This window comes from Salmo trutta, chromosome 4 (genome assembly GCF_901001165.1).
Source record: "Salmo trutta chromosome 4, fSalTru1.1, whole genome shotgun sequence".
Lineage (NCBI taxonomy): Eukaryota > Metazoa > Chordata > Actinopteri > Salmoniformes > Salmonidae > Salmo > Salmo trutta.
In genome coordinates, this window is record NC_042960.1 from 63,751,606 (window position 1) to 63,774,779 (window position 23,174).

Consider the following 23,174-nt stretch of genomic DNA (forward strand, 5'->3'; position numbering starts at 1 on the left):
TCCCTTTAAGTTGAATGGGACAGCCTATACTGACAATGGGGTGAACTGTCCCTTTTAGTTGAATGGGACAGCCTATACTGACAATGGGGTGAACTGTCCCTTTTAAGTTGAATGGGACAGCCTATACTGACAATGGGGTGAACTGTCCCTTTAAGTTGAATGGGACAGCCTATACTGACAATGGGGTGAACTGTCCCTTTAAGTTGAATGGGACAGCCTATACTGACAATGGGGTGAACTGTCCCTTTAAGTTCAACGGGACAGCCTATACTGACAAACCAACCTGCTGTTAAATATTCAAGCCATTCTTACACAACACCAGTCTCTCATTGCCAAAGCCAATACTCTACACATACAGCAGGACTATTTACAATATGAAAAGGTTGGAAACAAAGTTTTCGTCAAAATGAGGTACTATCTGAAAAGGCTAATGAAATGGTGTGAATTTGAAGGTACGTTAGTTTGAGGTGATTTCTAAGAATAATGAAAAATGTGCATCTAATAATTACAGTAGCCCTGGTAACTAATAACCTAGGTGATTATCATAGTCTTATGAGACAGAGTACACACTTTTTAAACTTCATTATATTTTTCAATCAGGTTTCACCCTACTAAAAGCAACACTCATTGTCTTCATTTGTACATTGAAATTAAAGGATGCTGAGAAGCCACCATTGTTGAGTCTCAACCGGTGGTTCCTTTACAACAGAGTCTCAACCGGTGGTCACTTTACAACAGAGTCTCAACCGGTGGTCACTTTACAATGGCCTGACATGCAAGACACTATCAGGAGCAAACCCCCCCCCCCCCCACACACACACACACACACAGAGAGAGAAAATCGCTAAAAGAGAACATCCACACACTCCGCTGCCCCCTGGAAGGCTGCGGAGGCAGCGGAGGCGGCTGCGGAGGTGGCAGCCGTCTGGAAGGTCTTGTTGGTGAACACGCCCTGGGAGAACTCCTGCTGGGCCATCTGGAAGCTGGCCCCAGTATGCCAGTAGTGGCTGTGCACCTGGGGGAGGACACCACATCATTAGGGGTTATAGAATGTATAGCAGGGCTCTCCAACCCTGTTCCTGGAGAGCTACCGTCCTGTAGGTTTTCACTCCCATCCTAATCTAGCACACCTGATTGTAATAATTAGCTGGTTGATAAACTGAATCAGGTTAATTATAACTTAGCCCCGTAAGAACCATCCTGATCTCGCCAGCTTACATTCTGTTTAACTACATGGATACAGTCACTTTGCCGTGGTTAAATTCCTAAAACCAATTGGAGGAGGTCAGAGGTCCCTCCCCTCTGACCTTCTCATCCAATGGGTTTTGAGGAGGTGATGAGGATGCGAGAGAGATTCTCCAGGGAGTTACGGTAACGCCACGTACCACCCTCAGCAGGATGACTGACAGCACAGCACAGGCAGTGAAGCAGTAGGCCACCACCATCATGACGGCTCCCATCGCCTTGTTGAAGGAAATGGCAGACAACGAGTTGATCCAACCACTGGAATCAAGAAGGAATCGATATACGGTAAATTGTTTAATTTAGTCTAACGTGGGAATGTATTTTCCTTTTGAAATTATGTTATAAAATGTACATGTTAGTCACCATTGAAAGTTTCTATGGTTTATAGTCACAATATTTATAAAATTCACAATATTTCACTAAATATACAGCGGCAAGATAAAACATTTGAACCCTTTGGAATTACCTGGATTTCTGCTTAAATTGGTCATACAACACAGTCTGTTTAAACTAATAACACACATAATTATATGTTTTCATGTCTGGTGTATTGAACACACCATGTAAACGTTCACAGTGCAGAGTGGAAAAAGGATGTTGGATTTAATAACTGGTTGGCCCTCCTTTGGCAGCAATAACCTCAACCAAACATTTTCTGTAGTTGCGAATCAGACCTGCACAATGGTCATGAGGAATTTTGGACCATTCCTCTTTACAAAACTGTTTCAGTTCAGAAATATTCTTGGGTTGTCTGGTGTGAACTGCTCTCGAGGTCATGCCACAGCATCTCAATCGGATTGAGGTCAGGACTCCGACTGGGCCACTCCAGAAGGTGTATTTTCTTCTGTTGAAGAAGCCATTCTGTTGTTGATTTACTTCTGTGTTTTGGATGGTTGTCCTGTTGCGTCACCCAACTCCTGTTGACCTTCAATTCGCGAACAGATAGCCTAACATTCTCCTGCAAAATGTCTTGATAAAGTTGGGAATTCATTTTTCCATCGATGACAGTAAACTGTTCAGGCCCTAAGGCAGCAAAGCAGCCCCAAACCACGATGCCCCCACCACAATACTTTACAGATAGGATGATGTTTTGATGTTGGTGTGCTGTGCCTTTTTTTCTCCACACATAGTGTTGTGTGTTCCTTCCAAACAACACAACATTAGTTTTATCTGTCCACAGAATATTTTGCCAGTAGCGCTGTGGAACATCCAGATGCTCTTTTGCGAACTTCAGATGTGCAGCAATGTTTTTTTTGGACAGCAGTGGCTTCTTCCGTGGTGTCCACCCTTGAACACCATTCTTGTTTAGTGTTTAAAGTATCGTAGACTCTTCAACAGAGATGTTAGCATGTTCCAGAGATTTCTGTAAGTCTTTAGCTGACACTCTAGGATTCTTCTTAGCCTCAATGAGCATTCTGCACTGTGCTCTTGCAGTCATCTTTGCAGGATGGCCACTCCTAGGGAGAGTGCTGAACTTTCTCCATTTATAGACATTTTGTGTTACCGTGGACTGATGAACATCAAGGCTTTTAGAGATACTTATGTAACCCTTTTCAGCTTCATGCAAGTCAACAATTCTTAATCTTAGGTCTTCTGAGATCTCTTTTGTTCGAGGCATGGTTCACATCAGGCAATGCTTCTTGTGAATAGCAAACTCAAATTTTGTGAGTGTTTTTTTTTTTTTATAGGGCAAGGCAGCTCTAATCAACATCTCCAATCTCATCTCATTGATTGGACTCCAGGTTAGCTGACTCCTGACTCCAATTATCTTTTGGAGAAGTCATTAGCCTAGGGGTTCACATACTTTTTCCAACCTACACTGTGAATGTTTAAATTATGTATTCAATATAGACAAGACATACAATTTGTGTGTTATTAGTTTAAGCACACTATGTTTGTCTATTGTTGTGACTTAGGTTAGAATTTATGCAGAAATCCAGGTAATTCAAAAGGGTTCACATACTTTTTTTGCAACTGTATTTCACTGATCAAACATGGAGGGTCTAAAAAGTTGAATGTACATAAAATATTTTCAGATTTCAGATTTACTTATCAACTATTCAAAGCAAACAGTGGGCCTGTTCCAATTCTTTACAAGTAAATTCAACATCCTCACTAACAGATCTGACCTGGGCCCATATTTACAAAGCATCTCAGAGTGCTGATCTAGGATCAGGTCCCTCATTGCCATTATACTCATATTTATTCTGACCTAAAAAGGGAAAACTGATCCAAGATCAGTACTCCTAATATTGGTCTGGTGTATATGGGCCCTGGTTGGACTGGTGAACACACACAGATTGAAGATATGCAAAAAAAAAAATACATAAATTTGACATCCATAGCATCCCACTCACTCAGACCTGTTCCTCACACCCACCTGTTTCCCGTGTTGGGGATGCCCACAGACTGGATAATGAACACCACCACTTGGCAGAAGAACACAAAGACGAAGAAGAAGTAACTGAAGGAGCTGTCCGACCTGCAGAGACCCAGGGTTTAGAGAACACAGAATTAAATAACACCATTTGGCAGTAAATTGGTAAATAAAAGCCCAAAATATATATAAATTTTTTTAAAACACTACACCGTTTCTCCGTGTTTGGACAGGATGCCAACGACATTACAATGTCATCTATTTAATTGAAATAGTTTCATTAAGGAACACCATTACCACTATGACTGGGCATCAATACCCATAAAAATAAAAATAAATAAAACAGTAAACAAACTACTACAAACATTTCCCTATTTGCTTAGTGGCAAGTCAGCCTACAAAATGGTCCTCTGTAGCCTGGATACAGCCCTTAGCCGTGGTATATTGGTCATATAACACAAACCCCCAAGGTGCCTTATTGCTGTTATAAACTGGTTACCAACGTAATTAGAGCAGTAAAAAGGACATGTTTTGTCATACCCGTGGTATACGGTCTGATATATCACAGCTGTCAGCCATATCAGCATTCAGGGCTCGAACCACCCAGTTTATAATATATAATCATATTTTTACCTCGCTACAGTAATGTTTCAAATCAGTCCCTCCAGTATCTTGCAATTGCATACTTTATTTTAGCTAAATCAAGAGCTTGCAAATTTGACCAGTCACCACACTACAAAAAGAGGGCTCGCAATTTTAACCAATCAGCCCTTTTACCGCATAAAATGGTTCAATCAAACAAGACATCAACAAACCTTTCATCCCGTCAGTGCATTTTAGTGACACATTTGAAAATGTACTATTTCTGCATGCAAATATCACACACAAAAACACACTGAAATCCTGGGAGGGACTTTCAAATGCACTTTGTGATCCACCAGATAAACAAAGCCTTGTTGTAAGCCAAAGCACAGTGGCATGCAAACCAATTGGATGCACAAATTAGCTATATGCAAACATGAAAGATTATACAATTTCTTATTAATTAAATAACTTAGAGCATTGGACTAGTAACCGGAAGGTTGCATGATCGAATCCCCGAGCTGACAAGGTAAAAATCTGTCGTTCTGCCCCTGAACAAGGCAGTTAACCCACTGTTCCTAGGCCATCATTGAAAATAGGAATTTGTTCTTAACTGACTTGCCTAGTTAAATAAAAGTACAATAAAAAAATATATATATTAAGACTGGGGTGTGAGAAAAAGGAAAAATATCCCTTTAAGCTAAAACATAATTGTCTGAAAGGCGGTAGATCAGTAGTTTACATTTTAGCAGACGCTCTTATCCAGAGCGACTTACAGTAGTGAATGCATACATTTCAATTCATTTCATACATTTTTTTTTCTCGTACTGGCCCCCCGTGGGAATCGAACCCACAACCCTGGCGTTGCAAACACCATTGCAAACACCATGCTCTACCAACTGAGCCACAGGGAGGCTATACTCACTTGAAGGCCTTGTAGACAGGTCTGTACCAACAGAGGAAGGAGCAAGGGGTGAACAGGATGAGCCAAAGAATGGACAGGCCAAAGTCCACACCAAAGTACGTGTTCATGGTGAAGTGGGCCAGACAGGCCAGCATGTTGAGGAACAGAGTCACACAGTGGACTGGAGGGAGGGAGAGAGAGAGGGGGTTGTGTTCATTAGGTACCAAACGGAAGAAAACTGACTGGAACAGGGTTAAGGCAACCTGGACTCATTTTTGTTTTCCGTTGCAAAATGCTTTCAATGTGAACACGCCTCCAATGAATGCAACGCTAATGATACAATGGTTATGAGGTTATAGTGCAGACTGTAAGCTTTAATTTGAGGGTATTTTCATCCATATCAGGTGAACCATTTTTAAATTACAGCACTTTTTGTACATAGTCCCCCCCCATTTTAGGGGACCAAAAGTATTGGGACAAATTCACTTATGTGTATTAAAGTAGTCAAAAGCTTAGTATTTGGTCCCATATACCTAACACACAATGACTACATCAAGCTTGTGACTCTACAAACTTGTTGGATGCATTTGCTGTTTGTTTTGGTTGTGTTTCATATTATGTGCCCAATAGAAATTAATGGTAAATAATGTAGAGTTATTTTGGAGTCACTTTAAATTGTAAATAAGAATAGAATATGATTCTAAACACTTCTTCATTAATGAGGACGCTACCATGATTAGACAGTCCTGAATGAATCATGAATAATGATGAGTGAGAAAGTTACAGACGCACAAATATCATGCACCCAAGACAGTTTGCGCTGTTCTGTGAAGGGAGGAGTACACAGCGTTGTACGAGATCTTCAGTTTCTTGGCAATTTCTTACATGGAATAGCCTTCATTTCTCAGAACAAGAATAGACTGACGTTTCAGAAGAAAGTTATTTGTTTCTGGCCATTTTGAGCCTGTAATCAAACCCACAAATGCTGATGCTCCAGGTACTCCACTAATCTAAAGAAGGCCAATTTTATTGCTTCTTTAAACAGAACAACAGTTTTCAGCTGTGCTAACATAACTGCAAAAGGTTTTCTAATGATTCTAATGATCAATTAGCTAATCCAAATTAATCATTTTAAAAGGCTAACACAACGTCCCATTGGAAAACAGGAGTGATGGTTGCTGATAATGGGCCTCTTTACGCCTATGTAGATAATGCATTAAACAATATATATATTTTTTAAATCAGCCGTTTCCAGCTACAATAGTCATTTACAACATTAACAATGTCTACACTGTATTTCTGATCAATTTGATGTTATTTTAAAAGGACAAAAAATAAAAAATAGCTTTCCTTTCAAAAACAAGGACATTTCTAAGTGACCCCAAACTTTTGAACGGTAGTGTATATAGAGAGGCATAGATATAGATGGGTATAGATATAAATTGGTATACATGTAGATGGGAATAGATATAGATGCATACAGGTATAGATATAGATGGGAATAGATATAGATGGGTACAGGTATAGATATAGATGGTACAGGTATAGATATAGATGGGTACAGGTGTAGATATAGATGGGTATAGATATAGATGGGTATAGATATAGATGGTACAGATATAGATGGTACAGATATAGATGGGTATAGATATAGATGGGTATAGATATAGATGGTACAGATATAGATGGTACAGATATAGATGGGTATAGATATAGATGGGTATAGATATAGATGGGTACAGATATAGATGGGTATAGATATAGATGGGTACAGATATAGATGGGTATAGATATAGATGGGTACAGATATAGATGGGTATAGATATAGATGGGTATAGATATAGATGGGTACAGGTACAGATGGGTATAGATATAGATGGGTATAGATATAGATGGGTATAGATATAGATGGTACAGATATAGATGGGTATAGATATAGATGGGTATAGATATAGATGGGTACAGGTACAGATGGGTATAGATATAGATGGCACAGGTACAGATATAGATGGGGACAGATAAATGGGTACAGGTATACATGGGTACAGGTATAGATAGGTACGTATGCATGTATAGATGGTACAGGTATAGATATAGATGGGTATAGATATAGATGGTACAGCTACAGCTATAGATGGGGACAGATAAATGGGTACAGGTATACATGGGTACAGGTATAGATATGTACACTGCTCAAAAAATAAAGGGAACACTAAAATAACACATCCTAGATCTGAATGAATGAAATAATCTTATTAAATACTTTTTTCTTTACATAGTTGAATGTGCTGACAACAAAATCACACAAAATAATCAATGGAAATCCAATTTATCAACCCATGGAGGTCTGGATTTGGAGTCACACTCAAAATTAAAGTGGAAAACCACACTACAGGCTGATCCAACTTTGATGTAATGTCCTTAAAACAAGTCAAAATGAGGCTCAGTAGTGTGTGTGGCCTCCACGTGCCTGTATAACCTCCCTACAACGCCTGGGCATGCTCCTGATGAGGTGGCGGATGGTCTCCTGAGGGATCTCCTCCCAGACCTGGACTAAAGCATCCGCCAACTCCTGGACAGTCTGTGGTGCAACGTGGCGTTGGTGGATGGAGCGAGACATGATGTCCCAGATGTGCTCAATTGGATTCAGGTCTGGGGAACGGGCGGGCCAGTCCATAGCATCAATGCCTTCCTCTTGCAGGAACTGCTGACACACTCCAGCCACATGAGGTCTAGCATTGTCTTGCATTAGGAGGAACCCAAGGCCAACCGCACCAGCATCTGGTCTCACAAGGGGTCTGAGGATCTCATCTCGGTACCTAATGGCAGTCAGGTTACCTCTGGCGAGCACATGGAGGGCTGTGCAGCCCCCCAAAGAAATGCCACCCCATACCATGACTGACCCACCGCCAAATCAGTCATGCTGGAGGATGTTGCAGGCAGCAGAACGTTCTCCACGGCGTCTCCAGACTGTCACGTCTGTCACATGTGCTCAGTGTGAACCTGCTTTCATCTGTGAAGAGCACAGGGCGCCAGTGGCGAATTTGCCAATCTTGGTGTTCTCTGGCAAATGCCAAACGTCCTGCACGGTGTTGGGCTGTAAGCACAACCCCCACCTGTGGACGTCGGGCCCTCATACCACCCTCATGGAGTCTGTTTCTGACCGTTTGAGCAGACACATGCACATTTGTGGCCTGCTGGAGGTCATTTTGCAGGGCTCTGGCAGTGCTCCTCCTTGCACAAAGGCGGCGGTAGCGGTCCTGCTGCTGGGTTGTTGCCATCCTACGGCCTCCTCCATGTCTCCTGATGTACTGGCCTGTCTCCTGGTAGCGCCTCCATGCTCTGGACACTACGCTGACAGACACAGCAAACCTTCTTGCCACAGCTCGCATTGATGTGCCATCCTGGATGAGCTGCACTACCTGAGCCACTTGTGTGGGTTGTAGACTCCGTCTTATGCTACCACTAGAGTGAAAGCACCGCCAGCATTCAAAAGTGACCAAAACATCAGCCAGGAAGCATAGGAACTGAGAAGTGGTCTGTGGTCACCACCTGCAGAACCACTCCTTTATTGGGGGTGTCTTGCTAATTGCCTATAATTTCCACCTGTTGTCTATTCCATTTGCACAACACCATGTGAAATTTATGTTCAATCAGTGTTGCTTCCTAAGTGGACAGTTTGATTTCACAGAAGTGTGATTGACTTGGAGTTACATTGTGTTGTTTAAGTGTTACCTTTATTTTTTTGAGCAGTATATATATGGTACAGGTATAGATATCTATGTATGCATGTATATATGGTACAGGTATAGATATAGATGGGTACATGTATAGATGGGTACGTATGTATGGATGGTACAGGTATAGATAGGTACGTATATATGTATGTATAGATATAGATGGTACAGGTATAGATAAGGGATGTACAACAATTAGCCCTGTTCTCCTGCCATGCAGACAGAGCAGTGCCTGACATTACAATATACCGTGAGTTAACATCTTTGCTGTATTTAACAAAGCAACTAACCAGTCTCTGTGGTAGTGCCACACACACACACACAGTGTACTTACACATCCACAGATAGTACAACATCTTGCAGACCCTCCGGTGCTCCATGGGAATCTCCACCGAGAAGTCCTGGTAGAAGCAAGGATTTATGGGAAAAGCCTTGGGAAGAGGTGGCCAGTTGTTGTCCTTGCCTAATTAAAATAAAAATGGATTGATTAATATGTCATCATTCACTTTTTTTCAACAGCTCTATTGCAAGAATCATCTATTTCCCAACATGATGTTTCCATGCTAGATTACGGAGACATCATTTATAGATCGGCAGGTAAGGGTGCTCTCGAGCGGCTAGATGTTCTTTACCATTCAGCCATCAGATTTTCCACCAATGCTCCTTATAGGACACATCACTTCACTCCTCTGTAAACTAGTCATCTCTGTATACCCGTCGCAAGACCCACTGGTTGATGCTCATTCATAAAACCCTCTTAGGCCTCACTCCCCTCTATCTGAAATATCGACTGCAGCCCTCATCCTCCACAAACAACACCTGTTCTGCCAGTCACATTCTGTTAAAGATCCCAAAAGCACACACATCCCTGGGTCGCTCGTCCTTTCAGTTCGCTGCAGCTAGCGACTGGAACGAGCAGCAACAAACACTCAAACTGGACAGTTTTATCTCAATCTCTTCATTCAAAGACTCAATCATGGACACTCTTACTGACAGTTGTGGCTGCTTTGCGTGATGTATTGTTGTCTCTACCTTCTTGCCCTTTGTGCTGTTGTCTGTGCCCAGTAATGTTTGTACCATGTTTTGTGCTGCTACCATGTTGTGTTGCTACCATGCTGTGTCATCATGTGTTGCTGCCTTTCTATGTTGTCATCTTAAGTCTCTTTATGTAGTGTTGTACCTCGTCGTGATGTGTGTTTTGTCCTAATATATATATATATATATATATATATATATATATATATATATATATATATATTTCTTTTTTTTTTTCCTTTTTTTTGGCCTTTTGGTAAATTCCTGAAAGGAATTTCAGTTTACTTCCTGATTTAAATTGAAACGGGTTGATCCAAAACCTACTAAGAGGCTACTGTGGGGAGAAGGAGAGGGTAGGATATGTTCAGAGGTATATGGTGTGGGGAGAAGGAGAGGGTAGGATATGTTCAGAGGTATATGGTGTGGGGAGAAGGAGAGGCTAGGGTATGTTCAGAGGTCTATGGTGTGAGGAGAAGGAGAGGCTAGGGTATGTTCAGAGGTCTATGGTGTGAGGAGAAGGAGAGGGTAGGATATGTTCAGAGGTATAGTTGAAGTCGGAAATTTACATGCACTTAGGTTGGAGTCATTGAAACACGTTTTTCAACCACTCCACAAATTTCTTGTTAGCAAACTATAGTTTTGGCAAGTCGGTTAGGACATCCTCTTTGTGCATGACACAAGTAATATTTCCAACAATTGTTTACAGACAGATTATCATTCACTGTATCACAATTCCAGTGGTTCAGAAGTTTACTGTGCCTTTAAACAGCTTGGAAAATTCCAGAAAATGATGTCATGGCTTTAGAAGCTTCTGATAGGCTAATTGACATCATTTGAGTTAATTGGAGGTGTACCTGTGGATGTACTTCAAGGCCTACCTTCAAACTCAGTGCCTCTTTGCTTGACATCATGGGAAAATCAAAAGAAATCAGCCAAGACCGCAGACATTTCTTTGTAGACCTCCACAAGTCTGGTTCATCCTTGGGAGCTATTTCCAAACGCCTGAAGGTACAATGTTCATCTGTACAAACAATAGTACGCAAGTATAAACACCATGGGACCACGCAGCCGCCATACCGCTCAGGAAAGAGAGGCGTTCTGTCTCCTAGAGATGAACGTACTATGGTGTGAAAAGTGCAAATCATTCCCAGAACAACAGCAAAGGACCTTGTGAAGATGCTGGAGGAAACAGGTACAAAAGTATCTATATCCACAGTAAAACAAGACCTATATCGACATAACCTGAAAGGCCGCTCAGCAAGGAAGAAGCCACTGCTCCAAAACCGCCACAAAAAAAGCCTGATTACGGTTTGCAACTGCACATGGGGACAAAGATCATACTTTTTGGAGAAATGTCCTCTGGTCTGATGAAACAAAAATAGGACTGTTTGGCCATAATGACCATCGTCATGTTTGGAGGAAAAAGGGGGAGGATTGCAGGCCGAAGAACACCATCCCAACCGTGAAGCACGGGGGTGGCGGCATCATGTTGTGGGGGTGCTTTGCTGCAGGAGAGACTGGTGCTCTTCACAAAACAGATGGCATCATGAGGCAGGAAAATTATGTGGATATATTGAAGCAACATCAAGACATCAGTCAGGAAGTTAAAGCTTGGTCGCAAATGGGTCTTCCAAATGGACAATGACCCCAAGCATACTTCCAAAGTTGTGGCAAAATGGCTTAAGGACAACAAAGTCAAGGTATTGGAGTGGCCATCACAAAGCCCTGACCTCAATCCTATAGAAAATTTGTGGGCAGAACTGAAAAAGCATGTGCGAGCAAGGAGGCCTACAAACCAGACTCAGTTACACCAGCTCTGTCAGGAGGAATGGGCAACATTCACCCAACTTATTTTATTGTGGGAAGCTTGTGGAAGGCTACCCGAAACATTTGACCCAAGTTAAACAATTTAAAGGCAATGCTACCAAATACTAATTGAGTGTATATAAACTTCTGACCCACTGGGAATGTGATGAAAGAAATAAAAGCTGAAATAAATCATTCTCTCTACTATTATTGTGACATTTCACATTCTTAAAATAAAGTGGTGAGCCTTACTGACCTAAGACAGGGACAATTTTTACAAGGATTAAATGTCAGGAATTGTGAAACACCTTAGCCAAATACATTTAAACTCAGTTTATGTAAACTTCCGACTTCAACTGTATATGGTGTGGGGAGAAGGTAGGATATGTTCAGAGGTATATGGTGTGGGGAGAAGGAGAGGGTAGGATATGTTCAGAGGTATATGGTGTGGGGTGTAGGCAGTGACCTGTTGAGGTGCCCCTGCTCTGCAACTCCTTCTCTCTGTGCTCCAGGTCTGCAGCCTCCCTCTGCAGCCTCCCCAGCTCCTCCTGCTGCCTCAGCAGGCTAGCCTGGCCCGCAGCCCCCATGGCCTGGAGGGACACGAGGGGAGAGAGCACAGATGCCATTTTGGCCTGAATGTTGGCTGTATTGTTCACATACATACATAATATTACATTAGGCTATTCCATTTCTTATCACATGTAACCACATAAATTGTTTGAGGTTAACAATATATACTTTTGCTCATGGGTGTGGAAAGGTCTGTCCCTTTCTGGCCAATCAGCTCATTTATGGACCATATATTGGTCCATTTAAGGGAGCTGTTTTGGCGAACCCTAACCCCCAGAAGCAAAAACTTCCATATAGCTTCTATAAAATCAGTATTGGACAAGTAGACAGTCAAATATGGAAAAGGAAAAAGTCCATGTTTTCATTCTTATGTGAAGACATTGATGGCTTATGGTTCCATTGTAAACTAGTGACCAGCGTCATCACTGACCTGTGGGCTGGGCTCTGTTGACGGCTGCAGCACGGCAGGCTGGGAAGGGATCCTGGAGGCCGGAATGGTGGGCCCCGATAGGCTAACCTGAAACAGGAAATACACATGGCAGACTGAGAAAAAGCGGGGCAAAAAACACACAATACAGTAATCTGTGATCTATGGGATGTCAATCTATTCAACGTCAGTTACTGTAGTTTTGATCTGGGGTGTGTGTGTGGGTGTGTGTGTGTGTGTGTGTGTGTGTGTGTGTGCAGGGGTAAAAAGCAAGTGATCTTACCGTCTGATGGTCTGGGAAAGGGTTAAATTGATCAACGTGGTCTACGTCAGAGTTGGTCACTTCTGTAACTGAGGGATCCTGAAACAAAACAACACATTTCCTCTTCAGTATATGCAACAATCAGCTCATTCTCATTAGCATTACGTTCAATGTAATTATTGTCTCATCTAATAGGCCTATCAATCCATCGCAGAAAGAATGTGTGATGCAACAATGGCGGCCTTCACATGTGACGTTCGTAGCCTTCAATAACAGAACTCATATAAAAGAGATTGCTTATGAATTCTTGTGATATTTCGAGAGGCCGAAAAGCTCAAGAAGCTTAATTTCCTGAAGTAAAAAAAGTGTATGGAACGTCAGTCAGGGACATCCGCACTCAACCCAGAGTCCAGTTTGACTTGATATGTCAACCCAGAGTCCAGTTTGGCTTGATATGTCAACCCAGAGTCCAGTTTGACTTGATATGTCAACCCAGAGTCCAGTTTGGCTTGATATGTCAACCCAGAGTCCAGTTTGACTTGATATGTCAACCCAGAGTCCAGTTTGACTTGATATGTCAACCCAGAGTCCAGTTTGGCTTGATATGTCAACCCAGAGTCCAGTTTGACTTGATATGTCAACCCAGAGTGCAGTTTGGCTTTATATGTCAACCCAGAGTCCAGTTTGACTTGATATGTCAACCCAGAGTCCAGTTTGACTTGATATGTCAACCCAGAGTCCAGTTTGACTTGATATGTCAACCCAGAGTCCAGTTTGACTTGATATGTCAACCCAGACTCCAGTTTGACTTGATATGTCAACCCAGAGTCCAGTTTGGCTTGATATGTCAACCCAGAGTCCAGTTTGACTTGATATGTCAACCCAGAGTCCAGTTTGACTTGATATGTCAACCCAGAGTCCAGTTTGACTTGATATGTCAACCCAGAGTCCAGTTTGGCTTGATATGTCAACCCAGAGTCCAGTTTGACTTGATATTTCAGTGGGCAACAGAAAGAAAATGGCATCTCTGTATCACTAAGTAACTACCATAGAAAGAGAGCTGAGATCTTTGCCATTTAACCATAGTAATAAGCCTTTGATAAATCATTCATTACAATGGGAAGCATCCCAAGAAATACCAGGCAGGAGGCTCTCTCAACAATCCAATCCAGTAATTAGAAGGGTGTGGTGTTAAACAGAGGAGCCAATAGCGTTGACATTACCACACCAGACCTTCCAATAGGCTACTCAGTCTCTACCCTGGCTGTGTGTGTGGGCCCAAATTATTCTTTTTTTTACCTTTATTTAACTAGGCAAGTCAGTTAAGAACAAATTCTTATTTACAATGACGGCCTACCCCGGCCAAGCCCTCCCCTAACCCGTACGACGCTGGTTCCAATTGTGCGTCGCCCTACGGGACTCCCGATCACGGCCGGTTGTGATACAGCCCAGGATCAAACCAGGGTTTGTAGTGACGTCTCTAGCACAGAGATGCAGTGCCTTAGACTGCTTAGGTGTGCCAGTTTCACAATTTTACAGCAAAGCTGTAACTTCTTACATCTTACCATTGTCGTAGTCTCCTGTGCTAGAGTCACCAATCATTATGGCCGAAATCTGAGCCCAGTCAGAGTCACCACTGGTCAAGTCACGAATCGAGTCCATTAATATACAATTCGTTGTGTTATACAATTGTTTGTAGTCGCCAACAGATGGCAGTATAACGCCACTCATTAAAACCCCCAACTAATTTAGAATTCATCACTAACTCAAGTTCTACTCAATACGTTTACGTCATTTAGCAGACGCTCTTACCCAGAGCGACTTACAAATTGGTGCATTCACCTTATGATATCCAATACCTGGGGTGTATTCATTACGGATACCTTTTTAGAACCAAAACGGAAGTCAACAGAGAAAACGGAACAAAACCGGAAGGGACCTACCTGAATTTATCCAATAGAAACTCTCGTTTGTGATTTCCATTTAGAGTAAACAGTTTCTGTTTCAAAATGTTTTGCAAATGACTAAAGGTTTTGCAACAGAATCGGTGTAATGAATACACCCGTGTTGCACTACTTAAATGAACAGTAAGTCAGGCTCTCAGATACGTTTTTGTAATCACCCACTGATAAAGTGCATTCAGAAAGTATTAAGACCCCTTCCCCTTTTCCACATTTTGTAACTGTAAAGCCTTATTCTAAAATGGATTAAATGACTTTTTTCCCTCATCAATCTACACACATTATCCCATAATTACAAAAGTGAACGTTTTTTTGTTGTTATTTTTTTACATTTTTGCAAATGTATAACAAGATTCAAAAGGCACTCGCACATCTGAGCAGTCTTGTTGCAGGTGCATGGCAAGAATTAAAGCAATTAAAACAGGATGAAGGAAACCGCACACTGCTCTTGATAGTATCACTGGTATTTAATAAGCTTCCGTATCGGCCCAACGGCCTTCGTCAGAGCTTTTGTGAATTATCGAAAACAGCACCTCTATGTAGACCTAGCCCCACCCACATCCGTTCCACATATGGAAAGGAGTTGGAGGCTAAGGAAAAATAAAAAAGTGCTACCAAACATAACAATATGCATTTCACAAATATTACAAGTGTATAGACAAGACGCACCAAACACGTCGATAAAATCACAACGAGGACATAGCAAGTTTTCATTAATCATTGGGTACATCATACGAAAAAAACAAAGTAATCTTAAATAGGAACATATTTTAAATTCACAACATAACATGCATAGGCATTTCATCATTAAGTCCTTTAGGAAATAATGTCTGGAGGGTGAAAATCCAAAAACATTCTCTTTTGCTCAGAGTATTATTAATATCACCTCCCCTGTCTGATATCTTAACTTTCTCTATGCCACAAAATCTAAAGGTAGAAATGTCATGCTTTAGGTCATTAAAATGTACTGCGACTGGATAATCCCTGTCGTTTCTCCTGATTGAACTTTTGTGTTCACTAATTCTCTGTTTGAGAGAGCGGGAGGTCTTACCGACATAGCACAGCCCACATGGACATTTAATAATGAAAATAACATGGGTGGTGGTACACGTAATGATATCATTTATTTGAAACCGTTTTCCTGTGTGGGGGTGGCAGAAATATTCACACTTCATCATATTGTTGCACTGTGCGCATCCTCTGCATTTATAGCTACCATTTGGTAGAGGGCGTAAAAGATCCTGGCTGATTTTCTTTCGTGGCTGGCAGTTGGCATGAACCAATTTATCGCGTAAATTGCGACCTCTCCTATATACAATGAGTGGTGGATTCTTAAATTCGGCCGGCAAAACTGGGTCCGATGATAAAATATGCCAGTGTTTCTTAACCACACCTCCCACTTTTCGCGAATTCAAAGTATATGTGGTTGTGAACATAACGGAGTGTTCTTTTGCTTTAGCGGGTCTTTTTTGTAACAATTCATCTCGTGTTTTTCCCAATGCCAAATGAAGAGCTTCATCCACACATTGTGGCGAATAGCCTCTTCTTAGAAACCTAGTGCGCATCTCCGCTGCTTTTTCTAGATAATCATCATTGGAGTAGCATATACGGCGCAGTCTGAAAAACTGGCTTCTAGGAAGTCCTCTTTTTAATGGCTCAGGATGGAAGCTGTCCCCCTGTAATAGAGTATTTCTGTCTGTTTCTTTTCGATACAGAGTTGTAAACAGGGTTCCATTTGATTTCTCAATCCACATATCGAGGTAATGAACGCGTTGAGTGTCACTTTCAATAGTAAATTTGAGATTGGGATCCATGTCATTGAGTAGTGCCATAAAATCTGACAGCTCTTGTTCAGTTCCTTCCCATATGCAAAAAATGTCGTCAATATATCGATACCACTTCAGGATTTTGTTCAAAAATGGATTTTCGTTTATGTTATTGACAAAACGTTCTTCAAAATTACCCACATAAAGGTTAGCATAGCTCGGAGCGAATGTGGAACCCATCGCCGTTCCATTCGTTTGGAGGTAGTATTCATCATCAAACCTAAAATAGTTATACTTCAAAACGTATTCTGCCAGCTCTAAAATAAAGTTTGTTGGTGGATATTCATTAGCATCTCTGTCTCCCAAATAGTGTGCTAGTGCTGCCAGCCCCCCCACATGGGGAATGCTGGTATATAGACTCTCGACATCTAATGTGACCAGAATACAGTCTTCTTTTAAACCCGTTATTGGTGAGATCTTGTTTATGATGTCTATAGAGTCTTTTACATATGATGGCAATGCTTGCACATGAGTTTTAATAAAAGCGTCTACAAAGTTCGACAATGGCTCTAGCATTGAGCCTATTCCTGCAACCACTGGTCTGCCTGGATAATTGCCTTGTTGTGTTTTAGGTTTGTGTAATTTCGGTAAAATGTAAAGGCATGGACGTATGGCACAATCGCAGCAAAGATATTCATATTCAGGTTTTGAGATAAGGTGGTTTAATAGGCCTTGCTCCAAACTAGAGCATATATCCCTTTGGAACACCTGTGTGGGATCAACACTTAGTTTTCTATAGAAACGTTCATTACTGAGTTGTCTCTGAATTTCTTCTTTATATTTTTCATAGTCTAGAACTACCACAGCACCCCCCTTGTCTGCAGGTTTAATAACCAACGATGAATCTTTCATTAATTCATTAAGTGCCTGTTCTTCTGTTCTAGTGAGATTTTTTTTAAAATTGAAATACATAAGTATTCAGACCCTTTGCTATGAGACTCAAAATTGTGCTCAGGTTCATCCTGTTTCCATTGAGCATCCTTGAGATGTTTCTACAACTTGATTGGAGTCCAACTTTGGTAAATTCAATTGATTGGACATGATTTGGATATAAGGATTGGACATGATTTCTATATAAGGTCCCACAGTTGACAGTGCATGTCAGAGCAAAAACCAAGCCATGAGGTCGAAGGAATTGTCTGTAGAGCTTGGAGACAGGACTGTGACAAGGCACAGATCTGGGGAAGGGTACCAAAAAATTGGTTTCCATGTGTTTGATGCCATTCCATTCCAGCTAGAATTATGAACCATCCTCCACTCAGCAGCCTCCACTGGTGTAGGTGTTTTATAGAGTACCACAGTATGAGTCATAATACTCATAAAACATAGTGGTCAAACAGGGAAATGGTTCCAATCATTTTTCCCATAGGGGATTTTAGAAACACTTAAAATAAGGGCTGTGTTTCCTGGCGTGACGTTTTGATAACCATGTAAATATCTCTTGGACAAGGTGTCTTTTATCAATATATTCGCCTGTACTTACCACCCCAAAAATTAAATGCGATTTAACTGCTAATGTGGCTATCATAAAGAACTACAAATGCCATGAGTCCTGGACTCGAGTACTACGACACTGCATCTAACCCACTGAGTCCTGGACTCGAGTACTACGACACTGCATCTAACCCACTGAGTCCTGGACTCCAGTACTACGACACTGCATCTAACCCACTGAGTCCTGGACTCGAGTACTACGACACTGCATCTAACCCACTGAGTCCTGGACTCGAGTACTACGACACTGCATCTAACCCACTGAGTCAAGTGAGACGCATCCTCATTAAGTAATGCTCACAATTAGAATATCAGACACGTTTTTTTTAGCATCCATGACCTGTTACAGGCTACAGGAGGCTGAGCTATTTGTTCAGGCTCATATACACCCTGCAAGCAAACAGTCAGTAGAGATGCTGGAAGTACAGTAAGAGTGATTGCTTTGCAACTACTAGCTACCATTGAAGTACTGGTATACAGTGCATTCGGAAAGTATTCAGACCCCTTCACTTTTTCAAAAAAAAAATTAACGTTACAGCCTTATTTTAAAATAAATTAAAATGATGAGGGGGGGAAAAAACTATCTACACAGAATACCCCATAATGACAAAGCAAAAACAGGTTTTAAGAAATAAAAAAACGAAATATCACATTTACATAAGTATTCAGACCCTTTACTCAGTACTTTGTTGAAGCACCTTTGGCAGCGATTACAGCCTCAAGTATTCTTGGATATGACTCTACAAGCTTGGCACACCTGTATTTGGAAAGTTTCTTACATTCTTCTCTGCAGATCCTCTCAAGCTCTGTCAGACCTGCAAAGCTATTTTCAGGTCTCTCCAGAGATGGTCGATCAGGTTCAAGTCTGGGCTCTGGCTGGGTCCCTCAAGAAACTTGTCCCGAATTCAGAGACTTGTCCCGAAGCCACTCCTGTGTTGTCTTGGCTGTGCACTTAGGGTCGTTGTCCTGTTGGAAGGTGAACCTTCGCCCCAGTCTGAGGTCCTGAGTGCTCTGGAGCAGGTTTTCATCAAGGATCTCTGTACTTTGCTCCATTCAGCTTTTCCTCAATCCTGACTAGTCTCCCAGTCCCTGCTGCTGAAAAACATCCCCAAATCATGATGTTGCCACTGTAACAGTGTAGGTTCCGTCCCTCTCTTCGCCCCAACCTGGGCTCGAACCAGGGACCCTTGCACACATCAACAACTGACACCCCGTGAAGCATCGTTACCCATCACGCCACAAAAGCCGCGGCCCTTGCAACGCAAGGGGAAACCCTACTTCAAGTCTCAGAGCGAGTGACGTCACTGATTGAAATGCTATTAGCGCACACCACCGCTAACTAACTAGCCATTTCACATCGGTTACACTCACCCCCCCTTTGACCTCCTCCTTTTCCGCAGCAACCAATGATCCGGGTCACGGCACCAATGTAACAGTGTAGGTTCCGTCCCTCTCTTCGCCCCAACCCGGGCTCGAACCAGGGACCCTTGCACACATCAACAACTGACACCCCGCGAAGCATCGTTACCCATCGCGCCACAAAAGCCGCGGCCCTTGCAACGCAAGGGGAAACCCTACTTCAAGTCTCAGAGCGAGTGACGTCACTGATTGAAACGCTATTAGCGCGCACCACCGCTAACTAACTAGCCATTTCACATCAGTTACACCACCACCATGCTTCACCATAAGGATGGTGCCAGGTTTCCTCCAGACGTGACGCTTGGCATTCAAGCCAAAGAGTTCTTGGTTTCTCATGGTCTGAGAGTCCTCTTGGTGCCCTTTGGCAAACTTCAAGCGGGCTGTCATGTGCCTTTTACTGAGGAGTGGCTTCCGTCTGGCCACTCTATCATAAAGGCCTGATTGGTGGAGTGCTGCAGAGATGCTTGTCCTTCTGGAAGGTTCTCCAATCTCCAGAGGAACTCTGGAGCTCTGTCAGAGTGGCCATTGGGTTCCTGGTCACCTCCCTGACCAAGGCCCTTCTTTCCCGATTGCTCAGTTTTGCCGGGCGGCCAGCTCAAGGAAGAGTCTTGGTGGTTCCAAACTTCTTCCATTGAAGAATTATGGAGGCCACTGTGTTCTTGGGGACATTCAATGCTGCAGATTTTTTTTGGTACCCTTCCCGAGATCTGTGCCTCGACACAATCCTGTCTCGGAGCTCTACAGACAATTCCTTCGACCTCATGGCTTGGTTTTTGCTCTGACATGCACTGTCAACTGTGGGATCTTATATAGACAGGTGTGTGTCTTTCCAAATCATGTCCAATCAATTGAATTTAGCACAGGTGGACTCCAAGTTGTAGAAAAATCTGAAATATGATCAATGGAAACAGGATGCACCTGAGCTCAATTTTGAGTCTCATAGCAAAGGGTCTGAATACTTATGTAAAGAAGGTATCGGTTTTTTATTTTGAATAAATTAGCAAAAATGTCTAATAAACAGTTTTTGCTTTGTCATTATTGGGTATTGTGATGTCATTATTGGGTATTGTGATGTCATTATTGGGTATTGTGATGTCATTATTGGGTATTGTGTGTAGATTGATGAGGGGGATTTAAAAAAAAATCCATTTTAGAATAAGGCTGTAACGTAACAAAATGTGGAAAATGTCAAGGGGTCTGAATACTTTCCAAAGGCACTGTATTTCATACAGGCCAGGCCTATAGGCCTATCCAGATTTGACGTAGTTACAGCAGTAACAATACCGTTTCACTGTACAAGTAGCAAACAGTCCTTAGGCTGCTAGGTAACCCGTGTGTTTTCTGTAAGTTTTAATTGTTGAATTCTGTCAACATTACACACCAGGTCAGCCCTTTTACTGCTGGCAAAAGTACTGAAAATTGGTAAAGTACCCTATGCAGCATCTTACAGTATACAGGAGGTATTGTTTCATACTACTTACTGTAAAATGCTGAAATAGGACAATTTAACAGCCTATTTAATGGAGTTCCCAGCTGTGTCGCTAGTCAATAAAGCAGTATGCACTACAGTATTCACAGGAAACATTTCCCAGTTTAAAACTGCCAAGAAGCCATACATTCTGAGTGAGAGTCAGCTGGATTCCCACCTTATTACTCAGAACAGCTGGATTCCCATCTTATTACTCAGAACAGCTGGATTCCCACCTTATTACTCAGAACAGCTGGATTCCCACCTTATTACTCAGAACAGCTGGATTCCCACCTTATTACTCAGAACAGCTGGATTCCCACCTTATTACTCAGAACAGCTGGATTCCCACCTTATTACTCAGAATAGCTGGATTCCCACCTTATTACTCAGAACAGCTGGATTCCCACCTTATTACTCAGAACAGCTGGATTCCCACCTTATTACTCAGAACAGCTGGATTCCCACCTTATTACTCAGAACAGCTGGATTCCCACCTTATTACTCAGAACAGCTGGATTCCCACCTTATTACTCAGAACAGCTGGATTCCCACCTTATTACTCAGAACAGCTGGATTCCCATCTTATTACTCAGAACAGCTGGATTCCCACCTTATTACTCAGAACAGCTGGATTCCCACCTTATTACTCAGAACAGCTGGATTCCCATTGCATTTCTCTGAACAGCTGGATTCCCATTGCATTTCTCTGAACAGCTGGATTCCCATTGCATTTCTCTGAACAGCTGGATTCCCATTGCATTTCTCAGAACAGCTGGATTCCCATTGCATTTCTCTGAACAGCTGGATTCCCATTGCATTTCTCTGAACAGCTGGATTCCCATTGCATTACTCTGAACAGCTGGATTCCCATTGCATTTCTCTGAACAGCTGGATTCCCATTGCATTTCTCTGAACAGCTGGATTCCCATTGCATTTCTCTGAACAGCTCTCTCTCTCACACTTCCTCGATGGCCAGTGTGGCACCAGGCTTGAACCCTATCTCTGCTTGGCAGTTTCATACCTCAGATAAATCAGACACAAGGTTAGAGGCTACAATTTTGTTGCGTTACATTTCACACCCACATTCTGTGTTTGGAGTGAAGTGACTTCGTAGCCTAATTGGTGTTTTGAGATTCCATTTTGCTGAGTTCTATTGGGAGATATTGTAAAAGGTGCAACTGAGCTGTAAGCCTACAGCCTAGACATCCTGGAGGCTGTGACGTTTGTTCACATCTAAAGGTAAACCGCAGAGCGTAGGTTCATGGAAAAAAAGATGCATCCACTGACAGTGCGCTCATAACGTAGCCTATAGGCGAACAAACGTGTGTAATTTCATAGGGCCTACTTTGTAACCATTTAGCATTCTTTGCTGAGAAAGCGTAGTAGACTTACAGTCTTATTTATCAGTTTGTACGCTATTTCCTTTATCAAATGTACACTGTTCTTTTGCAACTTCTTGTATCTGAGAGAGATGAGGTAAACCATCTGTGGCTAAAACCTTGCCAATCATGCTACAAACCCAGATACACCCAACACGTTTCCTGTGTGTTACTTTGTAGCAAGACTTGGAGAAAAGTTAGCACCAACTTTGTATCAACACGTGTGTAAAAAAATAATAAACGCGTATTACCTGAAAAGGGTTGATGTCGTACGATTCTACAAATGGGTTATCTTCAAATCCCGACATTTTAATAGCGTTTTATAATATCTCCTCAAAGTAGACACAATATAGCCCTCCTATCGCTTGATAAGCTCCTCTTTCTTTCATTGGTTATTTCCTGAAATTGAGTTCAGTGCCCAGATTTAGGCTACATACGAGAATGACAGGTGCGTCATTTGGATAGTCAACTAAAGTGCGCCATCTGTAGATTTTTAAACCTTTTTTTATTGAAACTTTATTTAACTAAAAATAGATGCTTTGGGACGCAGACGTCTCAGATGTATTTAATACAAATGTGCATGTTTTTAATACCAAATTGAGGACACAATTCAATGTGTATTAATGGCACTAGCTAGGCCAATAATTAAAAGCACAATCATTTGGAAACATTCCCTAAG

At 42.0% G+C, this 23,174-nt stretch overlaps 1 protein-coding gene across 1 annotated transcript; it reads right to left on the reverse strand.

Moving 5' to 3' along the window:
- Positions 1 to 807: 807 nt before the first annotated feature.
- Positions 808 to 22,911, reverse strand: LOC115192852 (secretory carrier-associated membrane protein 2-like). Its single transcript, XM_029751748.1, has 9 exons — positions 22,747 to 22,911; positions 12,967 to 13,044; positions 12,687 to 12,773; positions 12,153 to 12,276; positions 9,180 to 9,308; positions 5,130 to 5,289; positions 3,626 to 3,727; positions 1,386 to 1,503; positions 808 to 1,015 (listed from the first exon to the last, which is right to left on the reverse strand). Exons 1-9 carry the CDS (start codon positions 22,801 to 22,803, stop codon positions 845 to 847), a joined length of 1,026 nt encoding a protein of 341 aa, XP_029607608.1. The 5' UTR covers positions 22,804 to 22,911; the 3' UTR covers positions 808 to 844.
- Between the last annotated feature and the right edge of the window lie 263 nt (positions 22,912 to 23,174).

Bases quoted from the DNA above. Each gene is read 5' to 3' on its own strand.
- LOC115192852 (XM_029751748.1), bottom strand. From the start codon at position 22,803: ATGTCGGGATTTGAAGATAACCCATTTGTAGAATCGTACGACATCAAC. The intron at 12,774-12,966 runs GTAAGATCACTT...TTCCTGTTTCAG, and splicing joins CTTTCCCAGACCATCAGACG to GTTAGCCTATCGGGGCCCAC. The intron at 9,309-12,152 runs GTCACTGCCTAC...TATTTTAATTAG, and splicing joins GAGCAGGGGCACCTCAACAG to GCAAGGACAACAACTGGCCA.